Source organism: Vidua chalybeata, chromosome 5 (genome assembly GCF_026979565.1).
Source record: "Vidua chalybeata isolate OUT-0048 chromosome 5, bVidCha1 merged haplotype, whole genome shotgun sequence".
NCBI classification, from domain to species: domain Eukaryota; kingdom Metazoa; phylum Chordata; class Aves; order Passeriformes; family Viduidae; genus Vidua; species Vidua chalybeata.
The window spans coordinates 45,002,856-45,021,212 of NC_071534.1; the positions used below are offsets into that span (position 1 = coordinate 45,002,856).

Consider the following 18,357-nt stretch of genomic DNA (forward strand, 5'->3'; position numbering starts at 1 on the left):
TTTTGGTGATTGACTTCTGAGACTGATTTCAGATACTGGCCAATAAAAGCAGAGTTTAGAGGCAACTGGCAGCCCTGGGAGTTGCTATCAGAAGTAGGAATGACCCTGTTTTATTCCAAAGAATATAAACTGATATCCAGGCCCCTTTTTACTTTCCCATTGATATTTCTCATTAGGATCAGCAGCACAATCTGAAAACAAAGCAGGGCTTAGTGTGGAAGGATTATGCTGTTCCACTGCCACTGATTCAAATGGATGTTCCTGGATTTCCCTTAATCATGCTGGGATGTCTCCAATGCCATTGTTACTTCAAAGCCTGAAAGAGGCTCTGCTGCCCCCTTGTTTTCCAGCCTTTCACCTACTATTTCTTGCCAAATATGGCAATGGGAAAGATGATAAAGGAATTGCAAAAATATTATAAAGTATCTATGTCTTAGCAAAAATAAACTGTTAGCACCAAAGTATTTGCTGTAATTCTGAGAAACTGTGTCAAAGAACAGAGTACATATTCTCTTTGCATTTTTCCCTGACTGGAGAAGGTATAGTACAGTGCATTGTCTCCATTAATTCTGATGTTTTGCATCATGATGATTCACTTCCCATTCAGCAGAAGAGCTATGCATGCAATCTTAAAATCAAAAGGGCATTTTTGCAGCCTCAGAGTACAGTTGGGACATGGATGGGAATTACTGTCATTCTTGTTCCATCTTTTTTTTTTCCCTTGATGACAAATTTTCACCAGTAGCAAAACAGAAAGAAAAACTACTACTACTACTCTTAATACTATTACTACAAAAGTAATTTAAAATGCTTCCATGACAGAATAATCTCTGTCTGGTCTGTAGATTGCTGTGTTTCATTGTGGTGCTCTGGGCCACACCAGTACCAGGACCCTTGTCCTCCACCTGCTCCTAGCAGGGAGCTGCCCAGCTTGGAGAATCCCATTGCTTCAGGGCTTCAGTGCTGGGAGGGGAAGGGCTGCTGTGAGAGGGAACCACAATAAGTAACCATCAGAGCCCTGCGAGAATCCACATTTCTGGGATTTTGTGGTTTTGTAATTTGTGTGTGGATACTTAACTAGGTCTAGAGCTTGGAAGATGTAGAGTCTTTTCTCAGCTTTTCCAAGGCCATTCACATCCCTGTCTGGTTCTAGAGCTATACAGTGGGGTGGTAAAATATCTTTCTTTTACTTTCTAGTTGATTCTTCTATTAGATTCAGAACTAGCTGTGTTTGCAGGGTCCATCACCCCTGAGCCATATTCCCTCAATAATAGTGATGGAAACTTAGCCAGTGAGCAGTCATATTGCAATTGTGATGGGTCATGGGACATGGAATGTGGGTCAAAGTTTGACATTTTGTCTTAGTTTGGCCCTCATTCTCTCAAACCCTTTAAAAGTATTTTTATAGCATGTTTCATAGTCCCTTCAGGATCATGAGTTAGTTCCTCTTCTCTTCTATTTTTCATATTAGATTTATGTTTTGGCTCAAATCAAAACCCACTGTTTTTAGTTACAAAGCTTTTCATTAGTTTTAAGATCATTGTTTCCCTTTGCATCAAATATTAAAACAGAAACATTATATTAATGGAATTAAATCATCTGAATATTTTTTACTAATGATTACATTTAGAAGAACAATACTGACCACTTAGGAGATTTGAATAAAGACAAAGTGCAACACCAAAGGCATGTTATACGTGTGATTTGGTGAAGCTGCTCTAAAAGTAAGCAGCTGGCAATAAAGGAATAATGGAGCTTGCAAATGGTGTAAGGTCTGTGGGTCATCTTTGCCAGGATTCCTGTTCTCACAGAGCTGCATTTTGCTTATGGCATTTGAGGTAGGTTACTGGTTTTGTATTTCAAACGTTTTCACTCTGGAAGGGAAGGTTTGCATTTCTTCCTTTGGGACCTACTTTAAAGTGACTTTTTTCAACATCAGATGTGACAATAGACTCGACAGAGAGCAAATATTTGTCCTTCACTGGGGTTGCTCCGAAGCCCTTTGCAACAAGAAAGGATCACAGCTGGCTGGGAGGCAGCTCTGGGGCATCCTGACTTCACTGGGAATTTCATTTAGTGCAGGCTCTGATATATTTGAGGGAGAAGAAGGAGTAGCATTTCTCAGAGGAAGCACTGAGTATGTTGAGGCCAGCTCTTTTGTTATTTCAGGTCAGCATACGTTTCATGAGTATAGTGCTTGAGTGCTTTGTCATTGCACCTTGTCAGGTGACAAAGGTATCAGCTCTCTCTTTTAGCATTTGTAGCATCTTCCCAGACCTGAGTCTGTATAAATTGTGTCACCTCTTCTTAGCAGCTACTGCTGTCCCTTTGAGGGGCTGCTTGTGAGGAAGAGGTGTGCCTGGGTGTGTGGCTCCAGGCCGCTGGCACAGACTGCCAGCTGTGGCACACCACTTCCTGCCTCTGGCCAAGCATCTTGGATCTGCAGAGAATAAAAAAAGATTAGTGGCATGATTTGTACAGGCAGCCTGATGTGTAATGCCTACATACCTTTAAAATGCAACCTTTAGTCTTTAGCTTCTTCTTAAGGAATAGAGATACTTGAGGAATGTGCAGCAACATGAAAAGCTATATGTTTGGAATTACCTACATCTTGACCTGAGAAAGGAAGCTGGAGGAAAGAGCAGTGGAAATTTGTAATCTTTGTTTAGCATAAAGGACATGTTAGAGGGCCATGCATTTAGGAACTTCAGTGATAGGTGTCTTACATCTGACTAGGTCTCTGGTGGGTCTTCACATTGATTGTGGTGTCTAACACAGGGCTGCCTGCCTGAGCCTGGCTCAGGGAATTTCTTTCATAATAGAAATAGACTTTTGCTGTAAAGGACAGGAAATGGTCTGTGTGGAGAACAAAGAATATCAGGGTGGATTTAAATCTTTAAAATTCATGACTCTACTTTTGTTTATGGCTCTACTCATATCCCTTGAAAATCATAAACCTTTCAGGAAGAAAATCAAAATGAACAGTCACTTAATGCTTTTAATGTCCCTGCAGCTCTGAAATGCTATTTACTTCTGCATTTTCTCTGGAGAACTGCAGAAACATGGCTGTTGTGCAGGTGTCAGCATTCATTTAAAATTGTTCGTTCCCAGTTACAGCTTTTCAGGAAGATAACTTGATAACAAATAAACTTTCTGTTTTGAAATCCATCAATTTGCTCATTAAAAAGCAGTAAAGGGTATTTCCCAGAAGGTTATTGATGTAAAATACTGATGTCAAATACTGCAGTTTTAGTATTTCCTGAATGAAAAGGCAAGACATATTATTCTGTCATATAATATTTCATTACTGCTTCATGTTCTATTGTTAAAAACGTGTTGAATAAACAATAAAATGGATTTTTACAATAAATGTTGAGAACCAAGAATGGGTTAGTTTTCATGCTTACAGGGAGAAAACAGTAGTGTGTCTGGGACTTGTTTTTGTAACATTATTAAAACATCTTTTTGCTTTTTAAAGAGAATACAGTATCTTGAGAGTTTTTGGGGTATGCATGTGTATGATAGAGTAAAAGTCATCTACCACTGCATCAGTTACCATCACTTCAGCATTGTGTTCATATCAATGCATGACACTCACAGCATCACTTCACCTCCAATTAAGCTTATGTTAAAAGCTCATACTTTTAATTGTTCTTAAGCATACTTATTTAAAACCCAAAGCAAAACTTTCATTTCTAGCTAAAACATAATTTGAAAAACTTACAATATTTCTTTAACTGTCAGATTGTTTTTTTTTTCCTGTGGTGAGTAACTACAAAATTTAAAAAACCTGCAGGTGTTTAGAACAGGCAGTTGTCACAGTGACTCCCAAAAGCGTTTATGTCTCTTATGCTGGGGATTAGATCAATGATTTCCACTATTATATTATCTATGCAGCTGTTGATGGCAAATTTTTAAAATTTTTATTTATCGAAGAAACAGATCAAATAATTAGAAAAGATCCATAGCTGTGTTTGTATTTGCCTTTTTTCTTCCATTTCCATATATTATCTGCTCTCAACAATAAGGAAACTGAAGCTGCAGCCCCCCACAGTGACAGATTATTATAAGCAAAATCCTTTCAGACATTATGGAGAGTTAATTTTGAATAAAGTAGGTAAAAAAGCTATCCTACTCATTGAAAAAGGCAACACCTAACATATTTACATTAGCTGGTGGACCATAACTGACCTTACCAGCCAGGCTGCCATCAAAAGAAGCTTAGGATTTCAGTGCAATAAGCCATGGGCGTATCTACACCCCACAAGTTTAATGTGTGAGCTTGTGGTAAAACAAAGAGATGGAGGCGGTAAGCAATGCCTGTTACAAGCAGCAGGCTCCCAGTAGCCTGGTGAGGGATTTTGCAATAGGATGTTGTGTTCTTGAAGTCCTGAAATGAGATCGGTGCAAAAGGTGAACAAAAACAACAAGTAAAGGTAAACAAAGAATGTCTGCAATCATTCAGTACCCACCAAACCCCATTGATAAAGCTGTAAATTCATTTCAGATGTTAAATACAGAATAAAATTTATTGAAATCTCACAAAATGGATACTTGAAGAAGCAAATTTATGGTTTTGATATGAAAGATTGAAATACAATTTCATTTGGATTTATGACTGTGATATCATTATGATAATTTATATGTTTAAAAGCTGTGATATTAGTAATTTCAAATGAAACTGTGGCTGAGCTCATGTTTCTGTAGCAAGTCTTAGATAAGTGTCAGTGTCTAATATATTTTTAAGTAAAAATCTAATTGGGATTTTTTATTGCTTCTAATAATATTCATAAACAAAATGTAGTTTTGTGCTCATTATCTGTATTTTCTTTTCCTTGCAGGATTTTCTGCCCCAGTAAGTCTCATAGCTTCAGATTATTGGATCCTCTTTCACTACATTAAGGGGGGGGAAATAAAGGAATATAAGCCAGCATCAGTCCAGGTTTTGCTTCTTCGTCAAGTCCCTGCTGGAGGTCTGAGCTGTGATTCAGGTCTGTGATGTCCTCTAAGCCAGCCAAACCTTGAATATGTGCTTTCCTCACAGTGGGAAAATGCAGTGTGTCCGTACCAGGTGGGAAGCTGAGCTGGTTGGGAGGGAGTCCCCCCACTTGTTTAGGGACTTCACAGATAACTGAAGCTCACAGAGGGGCTGCTGCACTGCTAGTGAGGTGTGGATCCTTTCTACAGATGTTGGCTGAGGCTCTGGCTTGAAAAGAGAGTCTGTGTTGTACTCATCCTTATCTGGCAGCAGCAGAACATTTACCATTTCCTGCAAACAGCCTGTCAGTCTGCTGGAGCCAGCCCTGGGGAGGTTAATTCAGTGCTGTGAGAGTATTCATAGTCTGTCAGTGGGCACTGAGGCAATATGGGGCTGTCACTCCATGCCATGGCTTAACCCCAGCCAGCAGCTAAATATCATGAAGCTGCTCACTCACTCCCTTGGCTCCCTGCGGGATGGGAGAGATAATTGCAAAAAAAAAAAGAAAAGGTAAAACCTGTGGGTTGAGATAAGAACAGTTGAAATATTTCAAATTTTCCAGCTTCTTATGCAGTTCCTCCCTAGCAGAGCATGGGAAACTGGAAACTCCTTGACTCAGGGTAAAAACTGCTTCACAAAAATTAAAACATCACTGAGTTATCAACATTATTCTCATGATGAATCAAAAAAACCACAGCACTATACCAGCTACTGAGAGGAAAATTAACTCTAGTCCAGCCAAAAAAAAAAAAAAAAAGAGGACATATTAAAAAGGAGGTAGTCTGTAACTACCCTTCAGCTAGAGCCAGCTTTACATGGTCCAAGACTTCTCACCACATAAAACACTGAATAAAGGAATTTGATGTAAGATTAATAACAGCTGCTGCTAACTATAGGATCTAAAGGGCTTTATATATTTTGCTTACTGTGAAACTATCCCTCTCATGTCTCTACTATCTCAAATCAGTAGCTATTCTTGTCATTGAGAGTTCCTAAAGCCTAGTGGCTTCATAGTCTACTGACTCGGAACGAAGGTCAGACTGCTGGTATTTGTGATCTATAATGTGCTTACCCAAGCAGACATGGCTGAAAAGGACCCCTCGTGCTGTTTGCTGCCACTCCAGAGAGGAGCTGTAGCAGCAACAAGTTTGTTTCCAGGCCCGAGGGGCTGTCAGAGGTCAATGTGTCTGACTGCAACCAGTTTGTACTATTAATGGAGGAGTGCAGAGCTCTTATAACTGATGTGCACCTTGTGAGGAGGTTTTGCAGCACCAAGACTTGTGCCTTCGACATACTTTGACTAAGGCAGCCCCTGGTGAATCAGTTTTCCTACTTTCCTACAAATTTCTTACAGAGATAGAGGTGTCTTTCAAAATCTTAAGGGAAATAAGGATTGTATCTGTACAAATGAAATATCTGGGCAAAATCCCTTCTAAATTTTCAAAGGACTTCATCTTGTCACTGGCTGTACAGGAAACTTGAGGTACAATTTCAAAAGACTGTTGTGCCCAACTCCTTCATGTTAGACTTTAGTCTTTCTAACTAGTCCCTGTCTGAAAACAAAAAGTGATTTACATTTGGAAACAGGTGAGATCTATATTAGGGAACTTAGGTATTTATAATATATTAGGTATTTATAAGATATCTATATTTATATATCTATTTCTATATATATATCTAAATCTGAAATATCTGTCTAGAACATCCCCTGGTGATAGTCAGTAGATGAATAGACATTTACTTAGCTAATTTCTTCTTCTTCATATCAAATATCACTTAATTGTGGTGCACCTCATGGTGGAGATATACAGAGTCAAGTGAGATGATTTCTTTCAGGAGGCTGTGTTGGAGGGGCTGACCACCACTTGCTGAGGACTCAGAAAAATTGCAACGTGTGGCCCCACCAGCCCTGAGGATCATTTATGCTTTTGAAGGCAGTGGTTGCCATGATACATATCCCTCCACTCTCTGGTTTTGCAGTGCCACTGCTGCTGCCCCATTCCTTGCATTCAGAAAATCACGTGTACTTCTAACCTTTACTGTAATGCCCAAATATCTGTTTACATTTTGAAAGTAACAATGAAAAAAGGAAGAAACTTACTTGAAGGTGTACGACCAACACTCCCCTATTCTGATCATCTGAAGCTGTATATTCTCAGCAAAATTTAGAGGGGATTATGCCACTGTGCACATATCCTCCCAGTCTGAAAAGCATGGCTGCAGTACTCGAGCAGCGAACCAGACACCTCTGATGAAGGGTGTGATTAAACACTCACACTACTATCCTGATTTATATGCAAATAAGCAACACTAAACTGTTTGCAGGATTCAAACAGTAATCACTGACCCACTTCAACAAATGAGGAATGCAATCATGCTCCACGTAAGGACGGTGAATACATTTCTTTTTGCCATTCATTTGAGCAGAAGGCTCTCGAATTCAATGTTTTATGTTCAGAATATAAATTAGTTTCCTCTTGTCTGAAGGTTTATTTCTGTAAGATTGAAGAGAATGTCACACTGTTTTGTTCATACACTACCCTTCTGTATTAAAGATACATTTGAAATTTAAAGATACATCTGAAATAAGGGGGGAAAAAAACCCAACTCCGCATAGTTAATCTGTTTGCATATGTTTAATCAACAACAGAATAAAAATAAAATGCATGTCTTATTTCACGTCTACAGCGTGATCCCGTAGCCCCACCTGGTGTTTACAGGGAGCGCTGCTGCTTTAGTTATATGCACTATATATTCTTTTTAGATAGAAATATACATACGTTCCACAGGCATCTCTACGGTTTAACCTTTTTGAATGGCTACGAAAAGGCTTCTAAATTGCTCTTGTGCCATCAGAAATGTCAATCCTTTACAGGAAAGGTGGGTATTTAAACAGTGATAGACTTTTTGCAATGTACCCCATAATACTTAACAATGCCAAGAGATATGTTTACCGGAAAACATCTGTTTAGATGCTTTACTCTTACTGTTTTCTTTGTGGAAAATATTTTGGCTGAAAATCATACCTTGGCAGCAGTAAATGGTCTGGTAAATTAGAAATCCATTACACTGGTTCCAATAAAGGAGAAAATAGGGCAGTAAGTTTTTGTAAGTGGAAATAAAATTTAAAAGCATTTACAGAGATCCACTTGAGGTTACAGAAATTTAGTGTTAGTAAACTGGAAAATTATTTCATAAATGAGCAGAGGATAATATATTTTTGTCCAAATCTAAGCTAATTTTAAAGTAATTAATGAGCATATAATTTGCCCTTTTCCCTTTCTCTGTTTCTCTCCCCTCTTGCCTTGCTGCTGGCAAATCATGATGTCCAGTGCATTACTTGGTTTTCTCTGCAGCTTTGAGCTGTGCCTGGCATTGGGAACACGAGGGGGACAGCACCTGCAACTGGTGCTGCAGTGGTGCAGAGGTGCCCCACAGAAGAGCACCGTGTTGTTTCTGCTCCAGCCTTGTTACACAGGAAGAGGCTTCCTGCTTGTAGAATCTATGGAAAGGAACCAAGTCATTCACCTATGTCTTATGCCTTTCCTCAAGGCTGGATGTGGAACTTGTCCAGTTCTGCCTGGGTGGTGAAAAAATTCATTCTGCTGCTCACAGTGTCTCTTCGGTTGCCCAGAAAGGAAGTGGGTCTTTTGTGGTGCCTATTACTGTGCAGCTGCAATCCCTCACAAAAGCAGGCTCTGGATCTCATTGCCCTACTGTCATTATGAGTAAGACTTCAAAGCCTTAAAGACTTTAACAAGTTTAAGAGCAAAGAAATTTCAGCACTTTTTCAGTGGGTTTAGAAATAACACATTCTGCCAAGCAGTCTCTTACCACTGTCATTGACATAATTAAGTAATTATGGCTGTAGGAGTCCATGGAGTGCAGACAACCCTGCCAGCACGAGCCCTGGCCTGGTGATGTGATGGGGTCCCTGGGAGTGTGATGGGAACCTTGGGCATATGATGGGGTCCCTGGGTGTTAGACCATTTCTCTGTGACAGGGAAAAGCTGCTAAGCTGTCCTGGTGCTTTGCTGAGGCAGCACTGCATATGCTGAAGTGCAGGATGTGGATTTGTGTATGACATTAACCTGCAGTTCAGTGGCATCATCCAGGGAGAGGAGGCATCGAGTTGTGCATAAGGCAGTCAGGAACAAAGGGTGTGTTATTGTTAAACCTCAGTCAGAAACTAAGACAGCCTCATGCTCCACTTGCACACTCTTCCTAGTGGGATGGGGAGAGAGAATCGGAAGAATAAAAGTGAGGGAATTTGTGGATTGACTATAAAGACAGTTTAACAGGGAAAGCAAAAGCTATACATGCAAGCAAAGCAAAAAAATTGAATTCATTCACCACTTCTCATAGGCAGGAAGAGAGAGCTTAAGTGGCAAGTGGTTTAAGTAGAATAATTACAAATTCACCGTGGTAAGAAAAGCAAAAAAAGATCAAAGGCATTGAATGAGAAATCTAGACAGACTTCTAAGGAATGCTTTTGATGCATGCAAGAGTACAATCAATATTTACACCTCTGATGCAAGAAAGCACAATAGAGAAACTCTGGACAGCTCTTAGTCTGAGAAGAATAAAAAATCCCCTGTAGCTGTCCCTGCATTCAGAATGAGAAATTTCACAGAATGAGAGTGATAAATTCAGAAGACAGAAATCATGGAAAATGGCCACTGCTTGTAGGTAAATTTAATAAAACTGGTGGAATTTAAATAAAGACCCAGGAGAAAGCAAATGCCACATTTCTACAATAGCCAGTGGACAGTGGAAAAGAAATAGAACTGAACAATTCAACAGGTGACTTAAGAAAACAGATTGCATATGTTGAAGTAATTAGTTATTTCAGTGGAAGCAGTAAGTCAAAAGATTTTTTTTTTAAATTGAGGTAAATGAAAATTTATTGAAAAGATAAATGTGCACATTTGACTTGGATCAAGATAAGCCTGATACATTACAAAAGGAATGATGATGATTCAGTGCACTACTCGGATGCAGGGCTGCAACTGTACAGAAGCAGTTTCCACTAGATCTTAAGGAGTGATATATAGCACAAGTGCCCATAAAGCTTAGTGAAATAAAATTGTGCGTGAGCAGGGCTGCACTTTATGATTAGGAAACACTGAAATCACACTGTACATCTAGCATCTAATTCAGAGGGGTCTCAACATGCTACTTCTCCTTACTTGTAATAATTAGCCCACATAATTCAGGGTTATCATATATAACTGAAGCAAAGGACCCAGACATACCTTCCTGTCAGCAGCAACAGTCAACTGCAATGCTGAATATTTTTTAATTAATATATCCACCCTGGGCCCATTGGTCCAAAACACACTCTGAAGGGAAATCTGTAGACCTGGTGAGAGAGTTGTTGAGTTACTGAGTCTTTCTGCTATAATCTAGGACTGAGACAAAATTCATTTCTACAGAGCAGCTTTCACAGTGCTGTGCTGTGCACTGGTGACTGAAAAGGTGCTGGTAACACACCAGTGTGTTGGCTGCAGCTGAGCAGAGCTGGCACAGCATCAGTACAGTTTCCCCAACTTCTTGGCCAGGGGTGGGCACTATCCCAGGACGGGACACAACCAGAACAGCTGACCCAAGTAATCCGAAGGGATATTCCATACCATATGGCATCAGCTCACATATAAAAGCTAAGGGAAGGAAGAGGAAGAGGGGAATTGGTTATTTACAGTATTTGCCTTTTGGAGCAACCCCTATGCATGCTGAACCGCTGCTTCCTGGGAAGTGGCTGAATGTCATTGCCGATGTGAAGGAGAGAATTAACCCTTCTTTTTCTCTCTCTTTGCTTGTGTGCGTGCAAACTTTTGCTTTTGCTTTAGTAAACTGCCTTATCTCAACCTATGGGTTTCCATCTTGTTTTCTCTCCCCTGTCCAGCTGGAAGGAGAGAGATAGAACAGCTTGGTGGGCACCTGGCATGCAGCCAAAGTCAGCCTAAGAAACTACATAAAAGAAAGGAAAATTGAGCATTTTGGGGTTTTCCCCATGTTTAAAGAAATCTATGCCACAAACAATATTCTCAATTTTAATACTGTAAGCTCTTAGTAAAAGCAAAAATATATCAGCAATGCAAATCCCATGTTAAACCCCACAAATTTTGGGGGAATAGAGCTTATGTTGTTGCAACTCTTTTGCGATGTCTGAATTCTCACTGCCATTCAAGGACTACAGTAAACTTCTGAAATGGGTTCTCAGTCTTAAAATATACAGCATTAGCAAAGGATGTGTAGTACATTCATGAGACTTCTAATGTTGCCAAATCATTTAGCAATTTCATATAGCATTTTGTAAATCACTTTGAAAGATCTCTTACTTTGTAAAACATTACAAAATGTGCAGCTCAGAGAGGCCACCTGGACAATGTTCCCAAGACAGGATCAGATATGGCAGCAATGTTTCTACAGTATACAGGACACCCCTTGTGATTTCACAGCACACAAGGCAGAACAGGAATGTTCTCTTGTTCCACGGAGGGCAAAATGAAGGAGTCAGAGACATAATAAATAACTCACCATATTGTAAGTTACCTTTGTCCATTAGCAATTTTACCAAGCACAGCCTGTGCTTCAATTCTGAAAGAAGTTAACAAGTTGCAGGACAAAGCAAGCCTAATCCAGTGGTGACTAATGCAGACTAACCTCCTACAGCACTGTGCTTTAGCAACCCAACTTCTGCAGTTCAAGATATTCCAAGTCTCAAAATTTTGAAATTGGAATTTATTATCTAGTTGGAGGCCAGCTTTGTAGCTAGTGTGAGCTGATTCTCAATTCCTTATGGAAAGATTACCAGAACAGTTTAGAAAGTGTGTAAAAGACAATATAAATAATATTGAAAAGGAACTCATTTGCTCCAATCCTAGACTGAACTTGTGGTGATGGGGATGACACCATTTTGAATAAAGAAAAAAACATCCTCAAGCAATCTAATGCTTGTAGAATGTAATATACTAGAAGAGTTCAGCTGGAAGGGGTGTAAAAAGGATCACCTAACGCAGCTATGCTGTCAAGTCAGGGACCAGATGATCTAAGACTTTTTCACTGTACCAGAGCATACAGCAAGGTACACTGTCAGAATAAGCAGAAAGTATTTAAGCAAATTAATTTTCCTTGAAATAAATTATAGTATCTGTCTACTATAGTGATAAACCGTGCACTATAAACAGTTAATAAAGTCAGTAAAGGGGAGTAATTTTCTAGTTCTGTAATTCAGTTTCTTGCAAAGTAAAATTCTGCTACTTTCACTAGCAACCTGGTCTGCAGAACATTGTTTCTTTCAGTGCATTATTAAGGGTATATGCATTACCAAGCTGTAGGCTGTAACAGGATCAATGCAGACAGCACTCACTAAATAGAGCTTTCCCTTTTACTAACTAGCAAATACATCTGTGACTAAGATTGCTTTCCACTTGAGCTGAATCGTAACAAAAAAAAAAAAAAAAAGAGATGGGCCTGTCGATTGGAACCATATTCTTATGAGAATTTTTGTTTCTAGAAACAAATGAAAGAAAACACCTTTTACGCAGAAACAATTTTAATAAGATCAAAGTGTACAGAAAACTATCAGAACAAATGTTAGATGAACTGAAAACTAAAGAGCAATTTTGACCTCACTGGACAATGCATATATGTACATATATAATTATTCATCCTATATGCTTATTCTGTCCATTCTACTGCTGTCCCAAATGCAGGAATTGCATGTTTCAGGGAAGCCTGCACCTAAGAAAGGGTTAAATTATCTTTTACTGACTTGATTCACACTTAAGAAAACTTTGCCCAATTCAGGGTTGTTTTTTAATTTTACTTGCCAGTCATGTTTTACAGACAACATTCTGCCACTTAGCTTTGCTTGATGTAACCTTTTAAAGAATATTTGCTATTCACATGATTTGCATTGGATGTTTAAAACACCATAACTGGAAAAAAAAGTTAATTTGTCCAAAAGTACAGTCAAAGAGGCTAAAAAGATATTTTAGAACCATCAACTGAAAGCCTTTACTGTATCATAGTCACTTCAAGTGTTGTAAAGTAGTTTTCTACCAACTTCAGCTTTTCTTCAGAAAGCAGGTTTTCTTGCTTCAATTGTCTAATAAGAGCTTCCAAGGACCTGAGTCTCCCCAAAGTTTTTACCTCCTGCATTTCAAGTAAAGTTATCTTAGAGTGGAGTTTTGAAATTTTTTGCCAAAGGTGATCTATGTCTATGTCTTGCCTGCAGTATGAATGCTCAGTCTGCAGTATTTCATTTCCATCATATTCAATCACCTCTGTCTCCTCTATGTCAAGGAACTCTTCCTTAGCAGGCAGGAAAGAAGCATTTACTCTTTCAGGCTCTTCTGGACTCTCAACTGGCATAATAACAGCAATGACAGACTCTTCACTTCCACTGAACTGTTCAATAGTTTGTGTGACTGTACTCAGTAAAACTGCATCTTCACTTGTATGCACTTCAGCAGAACAGACCACGTGAGGGACAGAATTTTCAACTGCATAGTCAGTAAATGACCTTAAAGCACAGTTCAGTTTCAGAGATGAATTCAAGTAGTCAGGGTCTGTGAATTGCAGGACTGTAGCTGTACAACCTCCTGAATTCTCTATGGAAGTATGAACACTGGTAGCCTCTGCGCTCTGGACTGCTGTCATTAAAACAGGATTAGGCTGATGCACGTACTGCTTAGATGAACTATCAAGAATGACACTGTCTGCCTGAAAGCCACCTTCATCGGGAAGCTGCAGGTTTTGAATTTGTAAAGGTTTACTCAGAGCAGTTGAGCAAACAGCTTCTGCTTTTTCATCTACATTTTGTGCAATTACAATATTTTTATTTGGTGCACAAGGTTCAAGTGGTACAGATACTTTCTCTGACATAACATTTGTTTCTTCCTGGTCTTTTTTCTGCACCTGCTGTGAACTGTTCTGAGAGGAATCTTTTTCCTGTAAGAGAAAAAAAAAATCACCATCTTGTAACAAGAAAATCACTGAGCATTAAAAAATTAGGCAGATATAATTTCATAGCATGATAGTGCAAAAGGACTTAGATGAACACTGTTTAAAAATTACATCAGAAGCCCAAGAATTCATGTAAGCATCTTCCAGAACTTTGCTTCAGGTCCTACATGTTAAAATAGTATTTTAAAGTTCTAAAAGCAATAATAGTGTTTGGGTTTTTAGTTTGGGTATTTTTTTTTTTTTTACTTATTGTGGTTTGGGTTTTTTTATTTGTTTTATTGTGGGTTTTTTTTCCAAACTATAGGGAATTTGGACTGTTTTGCACAATTTGCAGTAATTATTCTCATAAGAAATGTAACATTTTCTATTGTAAATGCTTCTGTAATTTCCAGTCAAAAAAAGGTATTGAACCTCCACTCAAACTAGGGGAAGTTGTTCTTCCTTTACATTATGGAATCACATACCTGTCTTGTGTCAGTCCTGCTGACAAACTGTTTTGATGGACATGAATTCTGTTTTTTTATATGAAATATGATTATCTGACAGATTAGAAAATCTGTATTACATCAATAGCTGGTTAGCTTCATACTACAAAACCAAAAAAAAAAAAAAAAGAAATAGATTACCTCATCATCTGGGGAAGAGAAAATAGTTGGCACAGCGGTATTTTTCAAGTACCGTATCCCCCATCGCACATCCAGGGAATCGGGGGTAAAATGATCACTGCAGAGGAGCTGGTGCTTACTTGGAGTCCATGAATCTCGCTTCATATTCCGCAACCATTTCTCAAGTCTCTCCTTGTCATGAAGTGGGAATCTTTTTAAAGCAGTTGAAAAGACAAACAAGAAAATATACAAAATCCCCTGTTATGGTTGTCTTTCTTTGTTTTAAATAAGAATATCTCATTGTTATTTAGAAGGTAGCCTACCTTTAGAAAATATTAAAATAACATTTTTTTCAAAAATTTTAAGTATTAAATGCTAATCTGGATGTCTAACACATTAATCCAATCATTATACAAATTATTTCTAGTTAGGTATTTGCTCTGGAGTCCAGAAGCAGAATTTCTGATTTCTGCTAGCCAAGGGTTTCAGAATCCATGGCCAAGATGCTTTGAAAGGTTTGATCCTACGACACTTGCTCAGAAAGCAGTTCTGCTGAAGGGAGATGCAATACTCCCTTATATTAATTACATGTGACCTAATTTAAAGAAAGCTAAGACTGGTCCTCATATTATTAATAGTATTTCTAGGGCTTATTTGTCTTTCTAGACACAACTAGTATTTTCTGTTTAACAGAGTACCTCCTAATACATGCTGCTCTTCAGATTATCAGATAATTTGGCAGTGTGAATATTTCCAATACAGGTTTTAAATTTTTTTCAAAAAGTAAATGCACGCAGATGTAAAGCATTTCTATATTTTGTGTTTCAGCAATTAAACTTTCTCAGTGTGTTAAGAGCCCACATCATATTTTATAATTTAGAATTAACTTTTCAATCATCTAACCTACCTGAGAAGGCAAATGAGGACTATACACCCTCACAGAAAAAAAAATTGACTTTGAAAATATATGCAAATGGTCAAACATCAGAAAGATAACTAAATTAAAAAGAAAGTCTGTGAAGATATGTAATTTACTTAATGACAGGCAATACACAAATGAAAGGGAAATTAAAAGCTTATCACGATGCATGCACAGTCAAGAAGTGATGCTAACAGGAACATGAATATTCAGACCACTCTTGTCTCTCACCTCTTCTCAGTCAGGTATCAGGGTATTTGAAATGTACTTCTATGTTTCTCTGGTGCATATCAATTTTACTTTAGCATATAACCACATATGATACATAAACAGTAAGTTGAATTCTGAGCACTGTTAAATGACTACTGTTCAGAAAACAGTATTCCTGAGAATCATGAGCAACAATAATTACAAAAGAAAAATCTCTGCTTTTGTGATCCCACCCTCAAATCCTTGAAGCTGCAGGTTTCCTTCAAAAGCCACACATAGCAGCAGACTCTTACACAGGCCCTGTGTTCCAAAACTGCAAACTCAGGTGATTTTGAGAGAAAGAGGGCTGAAATTCACAGCATAAAGGTGCATGTCTTTACCCCTTCCCCAATCTTTTGAATTTGTTGCCATGTAAGTCTTCAAATTACCAAGGAAACAGAGCAGGCGTTTGATGCATCCAGCTCTGCGTATCTGCAGAAATGCAAGGAATAATGCTGGTAAGAACACAGTAACCTCCTAAGGACAAGTTAGAGGTTCAGGCTTTTCAAATCCTGTCTGCTTGTATCATGTACACCCAGTGGCAGCATTGCATGCATGGCACAGCATGCTCCTCAGTAACGCAGCTTAGCCTGGTGTTACTACAGAGATCCAAAAAGGTCTCTCAGGAAGACCATGGCTTCCTTTCATCGAAGGTCATGTCACAACTCACACCCTCTCCAAGAAGGCCTTGAGAACGCTTCCTCCCACTGCAGTTACCCTCACAACACAGGTCCCACTGCTCTACCGAGACTCAACCAGCTTCAGATGGAAAACAAAATAATCTGTAGCAAGAGAAGGGTCTGATAGTGAAAGTTATTATTTTAGCTTAAATGCAACTTTGCTAAAACCTGATCATGCTTCAACAACCCATTATTAATCAACAGAATCTGTTCTCTAGCGTAAACAAGACACAAAAAAAGGGGAAATGGAAAGAGGAAGTGGACAGAATTTATTTAGCAGCTGCCATCACTACACAAGTCAAAGAAGTGAAGAAATAAAACAAAGAAGAGCAGTTAGGCCAGTAGAGATTATGTGACAAAAGGTTTGGAAGGGGCTCAGACCCCAACCACAGAGCAGCAGAGGACTTCTTCAGTGGTGGCAAGAGGCAAGGGAATAAAACTTGCAATTCATGTCAGCAGTACTCACTAATATAAGGCAAGAGATATCTGTACATCAAATCTCAGCACCCCTTCTACAGGAGGATGAAACTTAGAATGAAGCACAACTCAAAGGCTAGATAAACCAGCTAAGTTTTGGCAATCATACTGATGCTGTACATTTGAATATAGACATGTCTCACTGCTCAAACTTGTTTTGATTATCCATGTGACACTCACACTCTTTAAAGCATAACGGAAAATAAATTATTTTCCTTATTGTTTTATGATGCATTCCATATTAGAAATGTGCCAGGGAAATAAGCTTTCCTTCAATCTAAAATAGAATTTCTTTCAAAGCAATCTTCCTGTAGGTCTTCCTACACAGCCTTCTTGACCTTGGAATAACTATGACTAATCAGAAACTGGAAGAAAACTTAGTTTGAGGTACAAATTTTACCAAAACAGATTTCGAGGTTAATTATTAAATTTATTTTTCAAATTTTTCTTAAGTTGTGTCTGTTGACACACGGTTCCATACTTTTATTCTACACAAATACATTACTATTTAGTTACCTGCACTGAGCTTCTCTCAGGATTGTGAAATACTCTTTATAACTCGTCATCCTGGTAAGCAATAGCCACGTAACCACAACAGGGCAGAGGTTACTGCAGGCCTGGGACTGGTCCATGCAGTGTCTGGACACCACAATACAGCCACCATAAACTTTTTTGGCAACAGAGGTAGCTACTTTCTACCTAACTCAGCTGCTTCCAAACAACCAGCAATGCCTCTGTTCACAGCGCAGGTAAGGTCATAATTCTAGTGGCAAAGTTTAATTTTAAGGAATCATTTTATGTTTACTTGCTTACTCTTCCGGGCCCTTCGCCTAGCACGTAAACCTTCTTACACAAGACACTTCACCATTTAGCCAAAGTCTCCCCTACTGCCTGCCCTGCTGGGACATCGCTTCCGTAGCGGCAGCAGCGAAACATAGTCAGAAGCACAAATTTTATTTTTTATTCGAATCTCCTTGCTCTTCAGTTCACGGATCCTCCGCACCTATTCCAGAGTCCTTAAACGCTGCCGTGTCATCGCCCCCTCCCCGAAGCTCCGTCTGTCTTGTGCGAGGGACAGTGTGTGTGGTTACGTCCCAGCTCTCCGCTCTTTATTCCCTACACTTTCCCTTTCCCCAGGGGGGTCAGCGTCGTTTCCCTCCAGCCTCCTGGGACCAGGCGGGGTTCGAAGGCGACCACCAGCGCGGTCGACCCGTGGCGTTGAGTCTTTCGGTCATTTACTTCCGCGGTGAGGCTCACTACCACCCCACGGCCAGCGCTCACCCAGACCCTGCCCCGCTCCGCGGCCACTCACGGGTAGAAGCTGAGCTTGCGTTGGTCCTTAGCGCTCTGGCCGCCGCGGTTCTTGCAGCGGGTGGCGGCGCAGTACCGCGGCATGGCGGCCACCGCGGCCCGGGCGGGCTGGGCTGGGCCGGGCCGGGCCGGGGGCGGCACCGCCTCCTCACAGCGCTCACAGCG

At 39.5% G+C, this 18,357-nt stretch overlaps 1 protein-coding gene and 1 long non-coding RNA gene across 7 annotated transcripts; both read right to left on the bottom strand.

Moving 5' to 3' along the window:
* Positions 1–1,696: 1,696 nt before the first annotated feature.
* LOC128788300 (uncharacterized) lies at positions 1,697–11,433 on the bottom strand. 2 transcript variants are annotated; one of them, XR_008431019.1, is made up of 6 exons: positions 11,320–11,433; positions 10,234–10,340; positions 4,192–4,390; positions 2,727–2,856; positions 2,509–2,629; positions 1,697–2,440 (listed from the first exon to the last, which is right to left on the bottom strand). It is a non-coding gene; the product is annotated as an uncharacterized LOC128788300 (long non-coding RNA). The 2 variants fall into 2 exon arrangements; XR_008431018.1 differs by having other exon boundaries at positions 10,234–11,433.
* A 1,085-nt stretch (positions 11,434–12,518) lies between these two features.
* Positions 12,519–18,319, bottom strand: THAP5 (THAP domain containing 5). Of its 5 annotated transcripts, XM_053943880.1 has the most exons (4): positions 18,194–18,319; positions 17,398–17,520; positions 14,578–14,767; positions 12,519–13,936 (listed from the first exon to the last, which is right to left on the bottom strand). In XM_053943880.1, exons 1-4 carry the CDS (start codon positions 18,274–18,276, stop codon positions 13,001–13,003), a joined length of 1,332 nt encoding a protein of 443 aa, XP_053799855.1. In that variant the 5' UTR covers positions 18,277–18,319; the 3' UTR covers positions 12,519–13,000. The 5 variants fall into 5 exon arrangements, with proteins under 5 accessions (XP_053799855.1, XP_053799851.1, XP_053799852.1 ...); XM_053943876.1 differs by lacking the exon at positions 17,398–17,520; XM_053943877.1 differs by lacking the exon at positions 17,398–17,520 and having other exon boundaries at positions 17,885–18,286.
* Between the last annotated feature and the right edge of the window lie 38 nt (positions 18,320–18,357).

Excerpts from the sequence above, each read along its gene's own strand:
- THAP5 (XM_053943880.1), bottom strand. The coding sequence starts at position 18,276 with ATGCCGCGGTACTGCGCCGCCACCCGCTGCAAGAACCGCGGCGGCCAG. Across the intron at positions 14,768-17,397 it reads CTGAGAGAAGCTCAGTGCAG|ATTCCCACTTCATGACAAGG; the intron begins GTAACTAAATAG and ends TGCTTTAAAAAG. Across the intron at positions 13,937-14,577 it reads TCTCTTCCCCAGATGATGAG|GAAAAAGATTCCTCTCAGAA; the intron begins GTAATCTATTTC and ends TTTCTCTTACAG.